Source organism: Thunnus albacares, chromosome 22 (genome assembly GCF_914725855.1).
Source record: "Thunnus albacares chromosome 22, fThuAlb1.1, whole genome shotgun sequence".
Classification (NCBI taxonomy): Eukaryota; Metazoa; Chordata; class Actinopteri; order Scombriformes; family Scombridae; genus Thunnus; species Thunnus albacares.
In genome coordinates this window covers 16,694,154-16,708,946 of record NC_058127.1, presented here as the reverse complement: position 1 = coordinate 16,708,946, position 14,793 = coordinate 16,694,154, and the positions used below count along the sequence as shown (strand labels likewise).

The following is a 14,793-nucleotide window of genomic DNA, read 5'->3' as shown; positions in this document are numbered from 1 at the left end:
TGCACCGACTACTGTGGGTTGAAATGTCTGTTGAACCTCTGACCACACACATGAACACAGCTGGTTGGGTTCAGGTGTGGTCTATTTTGCTTCTGAAAACACCCAGCTGTGGTGTAGCTTTATTCAGGGCAATGTTAATCAGGTTACAGGAATATAGTCACCACTAGCTGGCAATGCAAGCAAAATTGTTTGCTTGGGTGCAGTTACTCTTCAACTCAGAGCAGTTGCAATGGGTTCAAATTGTGACTATTTATCACAATGAAAAAAGAAAAGCACTCCTGCAGCATAAACCAAACACCTCCAAACACTCATATTTTTTGCAAAAAATATGTGCCTAAGTATCAGTAAATGCACAGCTCTGTTTTTTGCTAGCATGTTAGCTGTTTGTGTTTGTTGTCTGGACATTGCAAACAAAAGGAGTTAGCTAAGCACATTACATTTCATACTATGTGCTAGTGACCACAATAATACACTGCACTACAGGAAAATTAAACAAAAAACTAGAGGATGCAAACCATTAAAATCATTCTAATAGTATTTATACAGAATGTAGGGGTGAAAATACATCAAATTGGATTTGAAAGAACATTATATACTGCATCATTGGGTTTTGTTTTTGTTTTTTTGGAAAGAAGAACAACCCCCAAACCAAAATAAGGGAAAGGGGCAAAAAAAGGAATGACTTGGGTTGTAAGTTGACTCCTCTTGTAAACCGTGGGTTGTTCTATCAAAAGTTTCCAAGCGACTGGGAAAGGCCAGTGATCTTCATGACATTCAATCATGTCCTTTTGACCTTTTCTATGACCTCACAATGCCTGGGTAGATCTTGTAGCTAGAAGAGAAAAACAGTCCCTGACCTGTAGGTTAGTGAAAACAGCAGGAACTACGAAAGCAGGAAACATGCTATAATGTCCCTGGGAGGCAGACAACACGTACTGTGATCTCACCTTGTGACAAGTGTTAGCTCTGCAGTAGAGACACATGAATGCAGTTTGATCCTTGAATACTCCTGTGGGGGAACCATTAGCGGTCCACCAAACCCATAATTATAATGTTCTATTAGCATGTGCAACACAAAATACTGTCTGGCATTTAACTGATACATTCCTACTTCTGTGAAAATTCCTTGGCCCTAGTCTTGATTCAACAAAGGCTTACTGGCACTGTGTGAGAGTCTGGCTTACAAAGGAAATTGTGTCATTGATGCAAAAAGAAAATTGCAAATTTTTTTGACAATTTAGGGCAATTTGAACTAATTTGTACTGTTACAAATGAAATACAAAACCCATAACTCGATGCCTTTGTGAATGAAATACATTTCTTGACAAAGACCGATCTGATAGTGTAACATGAGATGAACATTATACACTTATATGAAGTCTAAAATGTAGAAATAGCTCACCACTAATTTTTCTTACATTTGCGTCATGGAAATGCAGTCAAATGCATGGTGAAATGAATTGTATTGGAACTCCAGTGAAGGGTGACACACACAAGTAATTCAGGGCAATTCGGTAATAGGTTGAGTCAGTTGTTATTTTTCTGAATGTACAGAATTATCCTGATCTGATTCTGGGCATTTTACAGTTTCTAAATCTCTGTCTTGTGGTGTCTATATGGAAAATCCATGTAAATCAGGAGATAATAACAACTATGATAAATAAACATCTTTTTCATTTGTGATTTGTAGAGAGTGGAAACACTGACAATAAGTTTTAAATTTCACCCCATAAGCTACCGCTCATTCTCTTATACAAACAAATTCAAAGCCCTTGATTGCTTAGTTTTATGTTTTATGGTATTTACATAACGCCCTTCAGCACGTTCATACATGCTAAGCTGCAATGTTTGGTGCACCAACTAATTAATCAACCACTCAAGAGACTGCAACATGCTGTTGATTATGGGCAAGAAAAGTCTTTTTTCTTTTAGCTTTAATTTAGTGTGTGCATAAAAAAAAACAGCTTCAGCAAAACAGAAATTGAGAATATTTAGATAAGACACGATTTCTGTAAAATTTAATTTATCTACAGCTTATCTCTAAATAACCACAAAGCACTCCTGACATTATTTTGCCAGTATATAAATATTAAAAAAAAAAGGATCTCTTAAAAAGTGTGGTCAAACATGAAGTGAGGAAGTGCCTATTTAAGGATTTGGAGTTTGGAAATGACTATCTGATAGGGAGCCAGAGGAATTAAAACCTCCCATCTGCAGAGTGACATTAATTCCTGCATTCTGCTTCATTGTAAAAAGTCAGGATTTTCAATTTGAAGCGACTCGGCAACTAGCTCTAATTAACTTCAGCATGTGGTAATTCTAATTCTTCAGTAATCCCCTTTCCTTTTTAGTCACTTTCTGACACAAGTTTGTATCTATTACACTCACTACCACTGTCTCTTCATTTTAACTGTCTTTTCCTTCAGTCACTTGCTTTCTCTGTGCACAGCCTCTGATGACTTCCTGTGTTAAGATGAGCCAGAAGTCTGTTATATCTTTGTGCCTCTCTGTTGGGAGTCTGGCTGCTTATGTAGCTGAGGGAAGCGAAGTTGGCGTGAAAGTTATTTGTTTCAGATGCAATAACCCAAGGGATAAGCTGAGGACTTGTGGGCTGCTGATGTGCGACATGTTAGTGGTGTAGCAAGGAAGACGACAGGTCTGCGCGTGTTTGCGTGTCAGTGTGTGGGAGGAGATGTTTAAGTTTGCTGAGGGCAATGACACTAGTACTCTTTGTGCTGTGATGTTGAAAACACCTTCAGATTTAAAGTGCCTTCTGTGAAAGCTAGTGGGCTGATTTGTTTGGGCTTACAGTGGGCCATGGTTTACTTTCCAACAAATATTCTTTAGCCCACGTTTTTCCTCTGGTTCATGTCTGATTCCCTTCTTAAAAATCTCTATTAGCATTATATAAATGACTCAGATATAAACCTCTAAATAACCATGAATATATTGTTTTTTTGTCATATGTATTCATATATTCATTTACAGCAAATGGAGGAAAAAATCAATTTCATGCTTCAGGTTGTTTTTGGTGTCTTCACCTCTGCAGAGTGAAACCATGTTGTCTCTTACCTGCAGTGTACCACCATGGGCCCCGCATCTGGAGGATTGCAAGCTTTGACTCGTCTCAGGAAGGCCAGGAACGGCGTGGGGTGTTCTGGTACCCCGTGGTCTGGCCAGGCTGTGAACTGGAACTGCCTCACCTCTCTCTTCTCACTGGAGCCATTCTGAATATGGAGAAGGAGAAAGGTCAGTTACCACCATGTCTCATCTCAAATACTTGACAGCTGTAGTGGGGTCTACGTAGCTACTGTAAAAAATAACAGTATCCAAAGGGACCTTACTTTAAAAAGTGCAAATGTCCTGACACAGTATGTGGCCAACTCTACTGTGTCTAGCAGTGTCACTTGGATGAGACCGTAGGTTTCCGTCCCTCTTGTAGGCCAGTATTGGTCACATTTCACCTGTAATGGAGAGAAATACCGCATTAGACAAGGATATTTTATATTAGACATCAGATAGTTAGATTCAAGATTCAAGAGACTTTATTGCTATTTCCACAGGCATGGGGTACATGCATATTTGAATTATTTTGTGGTTCACTCAGTCACAATACAATGAATTAAATTTAGATTAAATTAAAAAAAAAAAATTAAAAAGAATAGCAAGAAGTACCGGAGTAGCAGCTGGAAGGAGGTTCTGTAAGTACAGTATTTGGTGCATTGGTGCAATAATTTTCTGTAATATTTAAAGCCTTTATCCATTCGAGTTGTGTTTAAGGAGTATAATATGCTGCTTCACAATCAGACAGTTATACAGAAAATCGACACAGTTAAGTAATGTTGAAATAAATGCATCCAATTCCCTCATTCCTGCTGACTAGGTTTGATTTCATAATCAATGAAATGGCCCGAGATATTTGTATAGAGCCGGCAGTGCTATTAATTGTCCTGACATGCTCTGTAATTACAAAGGTAACCACAGTTTCCAATCATATTACAGGCTCGGCTTTATTGCTGTTAGAGTGTATAGCTTTGTTTCCCAGTGAACGGCCAATAAAACACTGTTCCATTATAGCGTTACTGCTTAGCTGAAGGGAGGCACTGTTGGTGTTGAAGAGGAAATAACTGGGTTCCTAAGCAATTGCTTTTCTTGATGTTATCCTTGAGAACTGAAGTGGTTTTAGCCATAAGTTCAACAAAATCGAAATGTCCACATGCTCGTCAACACATCTGTTGAATTGTATGACAATTGGACATTAGTCTGGAATACCCCAATATCTACCAAGTGTACTATCCACTAATTTAATTTTCTAAGCAGCTGTTTTAACACTGACACCAACAGCAATGATTGTAACTCCAGGAGTAGTGCATTGATTCATATTAGCATTTACTTGCAAATACTCTAGCTTTAGATACGCAAAACACACAAAGACAGCTTGAGTGCTTCCCCGCGAATGAAATGACTGATTAATATGAAAGACAGGAGCTGTTAGCAGCAACAAAAGCACATTATGCACTACAAATGTCAAACAGCATAATGGTATGGGAGGATCAGGGTGGGGGATGTCTCATAGGAAGCTTTTAAGAAGTGCACCTAATATCACATAGCAGCTGTAGTATAGAGAGAAATAGACACATGACAGCACAGACCAAGTTTATTTGGAGACATTTGTATTTTAGAGAGCTTTCAATGTTGAAAAACAGCCAAAGCAGTGCTTTGCAGAATGTGAGGATGCTGAGTGAAAACTGCTCTCTGAATTGAGTCAGCACCCCTGTTAACATTGTGCCAGGCTCTTAGAAAAGGCATACAAGTGTGAAGGTCAGTAGCTTATGAAGCCAAAGCAAGCTTTCATGTGCTCAGTCAAACACCGCAAGATGTGCAAGAGAGGGAGAGGAAGTGCCTTTTGACCATGTCAACCTTAAAGGACTAGCAATTGCAAACAGGCCAAATGTAGCTTTTCAGTCTTTGAGTCTTTTATCTCTAATTGTAATCCAGTGCCTTCAGCAGTGCTAGGCTAATGAAGGCAGCCAGGCCACTAATCAGTCATGACTAAACAACAACAGAATGTGTTGTTGTAAAGAGAGGATTGAGGATATCAGCGCACGGCAGAATGTGACCTAGCTTCTACCGTACAGAAAATATGAAGGCATCAAGGGAGTGGCAGAGAACAACATACTGTACTAATTAAACCCAGTCAGTGGAAAAAAGAGGAGATAAGGAGGGTATCAAACAGATTGTGTCAAAAAGAGTCTGAAATATCTATGCGGCAAATATTTGATGTCATATGAAGAACTAAATTATATCTTTGGCTTTACAATGAAGAGCTATACTTGATGTGAAAATAACTTGGATTTGCTTGCTTGAACTGTTCAACCAGCCTGTGTGTCTTTGTGAGTTGCGGCTAGTATACAATCCAAAGCTCATATAAAGCAAATGTACCACCATACTACATTTAATTCCAATACAGTTTTTTTTTTAATAGGCATGGTTATATCTGTATTTTTGTCTCTTACCCTGGATCTTTCCTCCAGTTTGGTCATCATGACAACGATGGCACTCCTCTGCTCCCAGATCATCCTCCAGAATTCACCGAATGTCTCTGGCAGAGACCCCTGGGTGGCAATGTAGGCATTCTGCTTCCTGTAGCCGTCAATGTAATTTGCATTGATATAGTCACTCCCAGGGATACCTAAAAAAGAAACAAGGTGTGGAATGAGCTGTCGAGCTGAGTGGGTATTCAAAAAAAATGTGTAGGAATTGCTAAGTTAGTGCTGAGAACAGGAAACTTTAAAAAGTCAAAATTAGGCGTGAAGAGCAAGATCTCAAATAAAACCTCTAACGTTGTACAGACGACATTCAGTTTTACAAAAAAAAATAGCTTGTTGCTGTAAAATGAAGTCAGTTATGTCAACATTTTCTGTGTGTGTTTATTTAAAAAATGGACTAAAGCAGTTGCAGCTAGGACCAGTGTTGCAGTCCATAAGGATTGCTATTTGCTATCAACAACACATTTAAATCCACAGTTTTTGTGTCTCTTTTCCATATCTGCAACTGACTTACAGATAAAGCCCGGTCTGTAAAAGTCTATCACCTCACATAGAGAAAAACAAACCAACAAAAACCTAGCAAAACAATTTTCCCCCTCCCCTCGTCTCTCCTCCTTCCCTTTGCTTATATTAAATGAAAGGCACAGCAGCCTTTTCGAATCCAGGGGAAAGAGACAGAGCTGACAGCTAGTCAATGCTTTAGGACTGGCAGTTTAGGGGCTCCGTGCACACATGGTCGACCAAGATAAGTCTCATCTGCATGGACGCCACGTCTCAGAGAATCCCCTCACTCCAGCTGCCTCCTCTCCTCCTCTCCCCCAGACTCCCTTTTTACTCCCAGGTAACTTATTCAACAGAAAAAAAAGAAAAGAAAATGGAATATGAACACATTCAAAAACCCACCCACATATTTTTTTGTTTCAACTTTCCCCCGCTCTCTCTTTTTGCTGTTGAAGTTGTTCACACAGCCAAGCGGCTGTACATTTCCGTGATGGACAAGGGATAAATATAATTAAGCCTAGTGCATTTTAAAATTGAAAAGAAAAAGCAAAAAGAAACATTACTGTGGTTTAATGAGAACGAGACAAGTTGTTTAATGCACATTTGCAAATGGATTTTGCCTTTATGCTTTCTGTCACTCAGGATTTGTATGAATTCCACAATTTTCTCTGTCAATATGGTTATTGGAAATAAACATTGCAGACATTCTGTACTCGGTCCTCCACATAAAACAGTAACAGAATCTCAGGAAATTAAGTAAGCTTTTAGGGTGTTAAATTGTAATGATAATGATGATTAATAGTAGTTGCAGTAGCAATAGTAGTAGTACTACTGGTATTAGTGTATTCATTTTAAGACACTGTATTTGCAAGAAGATAACAGATTTCGACCTTGTCATTCTGACAGATTCATAAAGTTGTCAGATTAGATTATGTTTAGATTTTCCTACTAACTCTTCATACACTAAATATAGAACAATGGAAATGTGAGTGACCAGTTTTTTTGTTATTTTATATAACTTTAGTGTTCCAAAAATAACATACTGTTGATGGAATCTGGATGAATGGTGATAACAGAAACTAATACATACAGTACAAATTGAAAGTGGAAGATGATTTTGCCAACTGAAGGATAGAGAAAATTTTAGGGATTAACTTTAGATACCAGTTTAATCCTGCTAAGTGCGTGCTTTGTATGGTCAGGCAACTTGGCGAGAGGTGCTTTGTCAGTTGTCAAAAGTAGAGCACACTCAGTGATGTCACGACAATTTAAGTCCACAAATGTACTCAAGCATCAGAGCGCCTGTGCTCCAAAGATTCTGCTGATCCATCCCCACATCAATAAATTCTGCAAGAAGCCGTCTTCAAATTCTGATGTCAAATCCCAAATCCCTTTTTATTCAAAGAACTCAATCAAAGTAAACAATAGATGCATTGCTTGCCAAAAGGCTTTGTTTAAGCTTTAGAAGGAAAAGAGGAAGTCCCTCATGTCCCCTTGGCTGAGAACTACTCACTTGCTATAGCACAAAGGCTCCAATGTGGTTGTGCAGATGTGTTTATACGCCTGGCTAATGGAGTTCATCAACACTCAAGCTGTGTGTTGTTTCTGAGAGACTGCAAAAAGGACTCAAAGTCTTTATCTGTCTGTTTTTGTTAACATTATCCATTTACTACTTTGTTTATTTTCCTTTGCCCTCCATGGGAGATGCTCAATAAAAATGGTTAATTAATAGCGTGTGTGTATGTGCAATTGTGTTTAATCCAATAAACTGGTGAAGGAGCCAGCACTGAACTAGCCATTTCAAAATGGGCTTTCAGTTCTCAGAAGCTGAACTGTACAGTGCAACACTTCTTTAATGTGTCAGCTCAATTCTTACTGGACTGGTTCATGGTAGGTTCACGATAGGCTCAAGTGAAATTGTGAAAATATCCAGCTTCAAGGTTGGCCCTTAATGTGCAGAGCACTGCAACAGAGTCTTGAGTGAGAACCGCCCATGTAATGCCTGACTATTAGTGACACCAATGAAATTTTAGCTCCCTCTCAGTACTCTACCTGTGTGTTAAACAAGTTTTCACTGTCAGTTTCAACCATGTAATAAATGGGCAAATGTGTATTTATGTCTGTCTAACACATACATGCAAAAAAAGTAATGTAAATTATATTGCAAAGTTTAAATTACAGTCAAAATGTAAGCATGAGGCAGTATGAAAGAATCACCTGACATCAAGTCAGAGAAGTAGAACTTACTCGCATCCCTCGACTATATCGGTGATTGTTTAATCAAATTTGAATGCTTGCCTCAGCATTTCAATTGAAAATTGCCTATTTCTAAAGCCATCTATTTCCTTGCAAGCACCCGAGGCATGAAAGCAAATAAGTAGTCTGACATGCTTGTGTAGGAATACAATACAAAAGTAGAGTGTGGTTGCGCTGCTGAGGTCTAAAAGATACGGCTGTACTGGCTGTCTGTAGAATCAATACAACAGCTGGGAGGGAAGATGTTGGTGGGCGGCATACCGTCAATAGCAGAGAGCAAGACTCTGGAATGGTCGTAGGCAATCACATTGGCATATCTGTTCTTTGGTTTGTTGACCTCCAGGTTAGAGTGCTCCCATGTGAACTGCTGACCAGGATCGATGGACTGTAAAAGAGAGGAAAATATGCCATCATTACAGTGGAATATTTTGCACTATAGGAACATTTCACAATTGCTAAGGTTCCACTTTATGGCAATTGCCTATAAAGTGTTTGTGTAGGATCCATACACGAATGCTTAATGAGATGTACCTTTCACCACAGCACTTCAACTGAAAATCAAAATCTGATCTTTTGTAGTTTACTGATGTTTAAATACATTTTTTAGGAGTGTGCTCTCAGAGTGGGCCATACTTAGCTACTTAGCTTACCTGTTTTCAGACTTTTACCAGGGCTTTAAGCCAAGGCTATGAGGAAGGCAGTTTAAAGAAGTGAAAGCTCTGTTGAATATAGTCAGTCTCATGTTTCTGATGTGTCCTTTTTGTCCTACAATCAACTTCTGCATGTCTGTACACCGATAGCATATACAGTACATTCTGTAATAATGTCATGCATAATATTGATTTGTTTTGCCAATGTTAAACCTCCTAATGTCTACGAAACAGTGATGATGGAAGGTTCTAAAATATTGATATGAATATTGTGTCATCTCTAGCCCTTGAGCATTGAAGGGTTTGCCTAGTATGAATGTAGGTTCCCCTCAAGATCAAATACTATCAAAGTAAGTTGAATATTTCCAGCAAGGGAAGAGAATAAGTACATACATTATTTACAAGAAGAAAAAAACAGAATTAATCTAGAAGCATTCCTAGCTTTGTCAGTTAAAAACATCCCATGTCTAAAGGTTGTTTGCGGTATTAAGCAACTCTTGAAGTGTATATATGTTAAAGGGAATGGTTGGTAATGTAATTACATGCTTTGTAATTCTCAGTATATTTCAAGAAGTATATATATATGGCTCCATATATCCTTGCATACTATAATAACCAGTGGATGTCTACTTTGTACACACAAAACACTCATGCTCTTAAAGAGAGCAGGGGTCAGCAGACATTGGAATCTAAGTTAACTCAGCAGGAATCATTTTGTGGATTTGATTTTAAAAGTGAATAATTCACTTTTAAGACCTGTGTGAACTGTGTGTTGTCTTTGGCATGAAATAACTTCTACATATAAATGATGAGATTTAAAAACAAAAAGACGTTGTGAGTTGGTCACAAAGGAAAAGCTTGTGTTCCATTTACTTTCCTCATCTGATTAGTAGAAATTTACGGCACATATTAGAATACCACACTTGGGACTAGTTCAACAGAACTGGCTATGCAAGCCTTCTTTCAGCTTTGTAAAGCAGGGATTTATAATGGTCCCTCATCACAGATAAATTATATTTCATATAAAATAATCATATTTTATATGAAATATCACAAAGGGAAAATACAAAAAAATATAGCATTCCATTTCACATTACAGGGAAAATACAGTATTTGTGTTTTTAATGATGATGACCACTAGTGAGTGAAATTACAACTACTGAAAATAGCAGAAACCCCAATGCAATACCACACGTTGTAATTAACAGCTGCATTTGGACACACTGACCACTGACACTTTTATGACTTCTTTAGGATAATTCATAGGAACAATAAATGCATGGAAACTTTTAGACCAGTTTAATGATGGCTTTATATAATACTACTATGGCCATGGGAGGAAACACATTAAGAGGTATTTAAGAGTATCCTGTGTGAGCTCAACGTGAACACAATAATACACTTTAGCATTGAGTTCTTTATCTGCAGAAATCACCTGAAGCAGCAATATGCAGGGGACAAACCACAAGGCTAAATTTTTATCAAAATATGTTGAAACGGTGGGCTGCAACATTGCTCTTAATAAAAATCTTTATTTCATTGTGCTCACAAAATTGCTTTCCAGTGCTCTCGATTAAGAACTATGAAATTGGAATTCAATGTACTTAAGCTGCAATAATGATTGGGCAGCTTGGCAGGCACCCGTATAGTGACCTCATAGATTTTGGAGCGGTTACAGGACCCGCAGAGAGAAATGGGCAGAGAAAGGGTGACCAGTCCTATCTCACATAATGCCCCTGAAAGGACCTCTTGCTTGCAGTTTTTCAGGCTCCATGAATGTTCTGCAAACATGAGTTCATCTATAGTGCACTGCCAATACTGAGGAAACATTTACACGGTCTAACCACAGTCACTCTTATTTTAAGCGCTTTTACATTAGATGTTATTATTAGATACAATAATAAGATGCATACATTTAATTTCACTTTCATTCCATGATGCATTTTTTTTTAATGATGGGAGCTATATGTATTCTGGAGTGATAATTCACAGTATATTAATTGACAATGTGCATTGCTATCTCTGTCTCTGTATAATTAAAATATATTGGCTTTTTGGCACCTTGTGGCTGATTCACTGCCATTTTCACAAGGTTTCATCAAATAGGCTTTTGACTTGTCATATCAGGGAAAGCACAGGTGTAACTAATAACATTAATGATGGCTTCAGTTCTATTTAAGTGTCCCAGTATGTCATGTCAGTGAGCCAGCGGGCACAATAGCAGGGCACTGGGACTGAAAATGGAATGCAGCTATTATTAATATTATTAATTACACCTGTGTGTTTTCTGCTCTGGTGTGTTCCTGCTGTGAAAAAAAGGCATACTGACTGTTTTTAGATCCTGTTAGTCTGCTGAAGAGATTCTTCATAAAGTAGTTTATAACCACCCTATTGGGCAGTCATCAACTGAAACCAGCTGATACATTGTTGACATGCCTGAACTGTGTGTGGTTGGCATAGATGTGCAATGATAGGATTACAGCTTCCAGGAAAATATCATTAAATGCAAGACTGTGGGCTTTACCCACCCTGTTAAATAGTGACAGTCATTTGAAATCACAATTTATGTCAGCTGCTTGCGCATGCTTCTGTATAATACCAGATATTATGTTGCATTGTTGTCTCTATATAACTCTCTTGCTACTACACTGATCAACACTGGGATTTGCTGACACTCACCTCATATTCCTGCGAAAACTTTAGGTTGTCGTTGGCTTTCAGGCGCTCCAGATGATCTGCCAGGTCCATGATTGGGATTGGAGGATGGCTAGCCATACCTGTCAATCAGATGGAATTGTAGGTCAGTCACCAGTTTTGTAAGAGGGCATCACCCAAGCACAAGCCAACAGTGAATCATTAGATAAGCAGCATGTGTGTTTTAACAGGGGGAATGGAAGAGTGGATCTTGTTAGGCTAGTTTGTTCACTCAAAGCAGTGGCCATGCTCATAAAGAGAATATGGACACAGAAGCCAATGAGAAGTCATCGAGCACACTTGCCCCACTGGGACTCTCCCTATTGAGAGAGAAGAACGTTATTCAGACAGAAAGCTGCGGTGGATAGTTAGCATGACAGTAAGACAAAGACACAAACAAACATCCCCCAAAAAAACAAAGGAAAAAAAAACATTCAAAATGTTAGGCCAGATGTTGACGTCTGCTTTGAGTGATGACATGTTTTCAGGCTGTCATTTCAAACTCCGCCCTCCTGTGATGACATAGCATTAACACCAGGTGGATTAGATGAGGATGAGAACACAAGACTAGGCAGGAGAAAAAAAAGGAAAAGTAGAGAATAAAAGCTATAAAAAAAAAAAAAAAAATCATGTCAAATGCATAATTCGAGACCAACTAACTTGACAAATGGAGGTTACTGGGGTGACTGGGCGCACCTGAACCTGTGGAGGAAACGGCGGTGTAATTAAATACTTTGCAGACGTCATAGCAATGTGATGACTATTTTCTTTACAAACAGAAGGTAGAAATTGAAATGTGACAAGAGGTAGTTGAATGATTATGTGTATTCTAAATGGGACATTTATTAGTAACATACAAATCATCATGCTAGAAGCTTTGCTATGCCACCATGCTTATTTCATAGAAATAAGAAAGCATACAGTGAATACAAATCCTAGCAGCACAAACCAAAGTCTGTAGGATATTATTTGACATTCATTTTAACCTGAGGATGCTGACATAGTGATAAACTACCTGCATAGTCTGCTGCATAAAGTTTCAGCTTGCACTTAAGTTTGCTTGACTTTGACAAAGTAGAGCTGACATTGTTGAATATGGGTGGTAGCTGAGGTATATATGGCATAAGAATATTTACAAAGTTTATATGTAGGGAAAAGATTAGAAGTGTCAGGTTTGAATAATACTAATGTGCACTAGGGCACCTTTTCGTACATGCTGTCACAATCAAGCCTGTGGCCAAAGTTCTGCAACTTAAGAATTGCCTGTGACATTTTGACACTACAGTTATGTGACAGTCTCTCTCCCCAACATTGAGGTGATGCTTCATTTTCGTTGCCGGCACAAGTGGGCATTAGCTAATGGAAGCAGGGCCTCGTTTTCCCACCCACTCTCACTTCTCTCTCTGAAAGACGGCAAAGGGTGTTTCTATTGCAGCCTGCTACTCAAAATCCATTTCCACCACTGGGGGACAATGAAAGTACCATTTCCAACACGTTGTCGCTCAAACATCAAGCATCCTTAAGATGAAAATGTCCACTGAGGGGTAAAGAGGTGAAAAGAAGGGGAGAGAGAGAGTAGGGGAGAGAGGTAGTCTAATGCAGAAGCGCTTCGGGACTTGAGAGAAAGTGGTCACATGGTATAAAAAAATGTGTGGTCCTTTTTGAGCAACGAGAGAGCCAAGATACCCACTCTTAGAAATGCTGTTGGGGGTGGTTTGAGGGAGGGGGGGACTGATGGCTTGAGAGGAGACTGAAATAGTGGGAGGATGGTTGAGATCACTCAGAGCCAAAAGGAAAAATACCCCTCTGCCAGAATGAAACAGCCAGTAATGGTCCTAACATCATTGAAGAGCTTTCATAAATATGCATAATCTTTTTTTCAAAAATGAGCCTGCAGGGATAATTCATCCTCCTTTCATACTAGCTGACCTGAAAAATATGGCTTTGATATTACAACATTATTGGCAGTCTGTGAACACCTGTCCCAAAGCAGTCAGTGCCAGAGGAGCTCAAACTGCAGTTAAGTGTGTCTCTTTCGGTCGGGATGGGGGCATTAGATGCATACCGCCTTTCCAGGTGATGGACTGTGACTCCCATTGTTCCCCCAGGCGAGAAACGGCCGCATGTCTGAGCATGACCACCGACCACCTGAGCACTAAGGGTCAGAACGAGTAAACATTCGTGCTTACAGCTTGTCACCAGTTTTTTTCTTTTTTCGCAGCTATCCATTGGCTTGTATATAAAATTAAACACATTGCCGTGACACATTTTTTTATTTCCCTAACCTTCCACAATGCTGCATCCTGTGACTTCCAGCAGCTGGATATAAACCGTATAGGGCTGTACTATTTTGAGCAAGCATGACAAATCTTGATGACCTGGATAACCCAGGTGCAGAGGAAGATGACAGCTGCCATGAAACTGACAAGCTTGCATTTCTGCCTCTTCATTTTCCACTGAGAAATGTCTCCGGGGAGGACGCTGTCAGTTTTGACCCTCTGTGTCTTCTCTAAGCACCTGTCCACTATCTACCTGCAAAATGCTCACTTGTTCAGTGCCAATCACACCGCAGTGACGATGGGAACTTTTTAGGAAGGCATTTAGGCTTCAATGTCAGCAGTGGTTGCAAATAAACAAACGATGGATGAGATGAAGCTAATTGTTAATCTACATATTTTTTTGTTTGTTTGTTTGTTTGTTTGAGCAAGCAATTGGTAGCATTGGCATCCCTTCTGAAAATTCATCTTTGGATATAAATTCACAGTAATTGATTTGACATACTTACCAGGTGTTTGGAAGTTGAGACGTCGAAGCTCAACGGGGTCAGTGGGGTGATGCAATGGCATTTCCTTGCTGTTGGGCAGACTGCCTTTCCTAGCTTCAGATTCTGCTCTTTTTCTGCAGAACAAACAGTAAATTGTAAATTGCAATTGTTTTGAAATTTGCTCTTGTACCCCAAACTCTACAGTACTCTATTGTATGACCTCAAAGATTGCCTGGCGGTCTTTTAAATAATGAAGGCAGATATGTAATTAAGGAGGTGACATTCTTCTGGTATGTAACGCTAAAGGGGGTGGATTAAATAACATCATTACCTCACAGTATAATACAACCTAATACAATAGCCCTTAGCCATTAAATGC

The 14,793-nt window shown here is 39.1% G+C and overlaps 1 protein-coding gene across 41 annotated transcripts in view; it reads right to left on the bottom strand.

Moving 5' to 3' along the window:
• Positions 1–14,793, bottom strand: part of LOC122973552 (receptor-type tyrosine-protein phosphatase delta-like) — a 370,064-nt gene that overhangs the window by 10,581 nt on the left and 344,690 nt on the right. For 23 of the 41 annotated variants that reach the window (XM_044341149.1, XM_044341155.1, XM_044341152.1 and 20 more), the window contains 7 exons: positions 14,436–14,548; positions 12,311–12,352; positions 11,636–11,733; positions 8,568–8,691; positions 5,517–5,692; positions 3,345–3,464; positions 3,073–3,227 (listed from right to left, as the gene is read on the bottom strand). In XM_044341149.1, coding sequence (XP_044197084.1) covers positions 3,073–3,227; positions 3,345–3,464; positions 5,517–5,692; positions 8,568–8,691; positions 11,636–11,733; positions 12,311–12,352; positions 14,436–14,548 — 828 coding nt within the window. The remainder of the gene's footprint in view (positions 1–3,072; positions 3,228–3,344; positions 3,465–5,516; positions 5,693–8,567; positions 8,692–11,635; positions 11,734–12,310; positions 12,353–14,435; positions 14,549–14,793) is intronic. The other 18 variants (XM_044341165.1, XM_044341167.1, XM_044341169.1 and 15 more) reach the window with 1 other exon arrangement.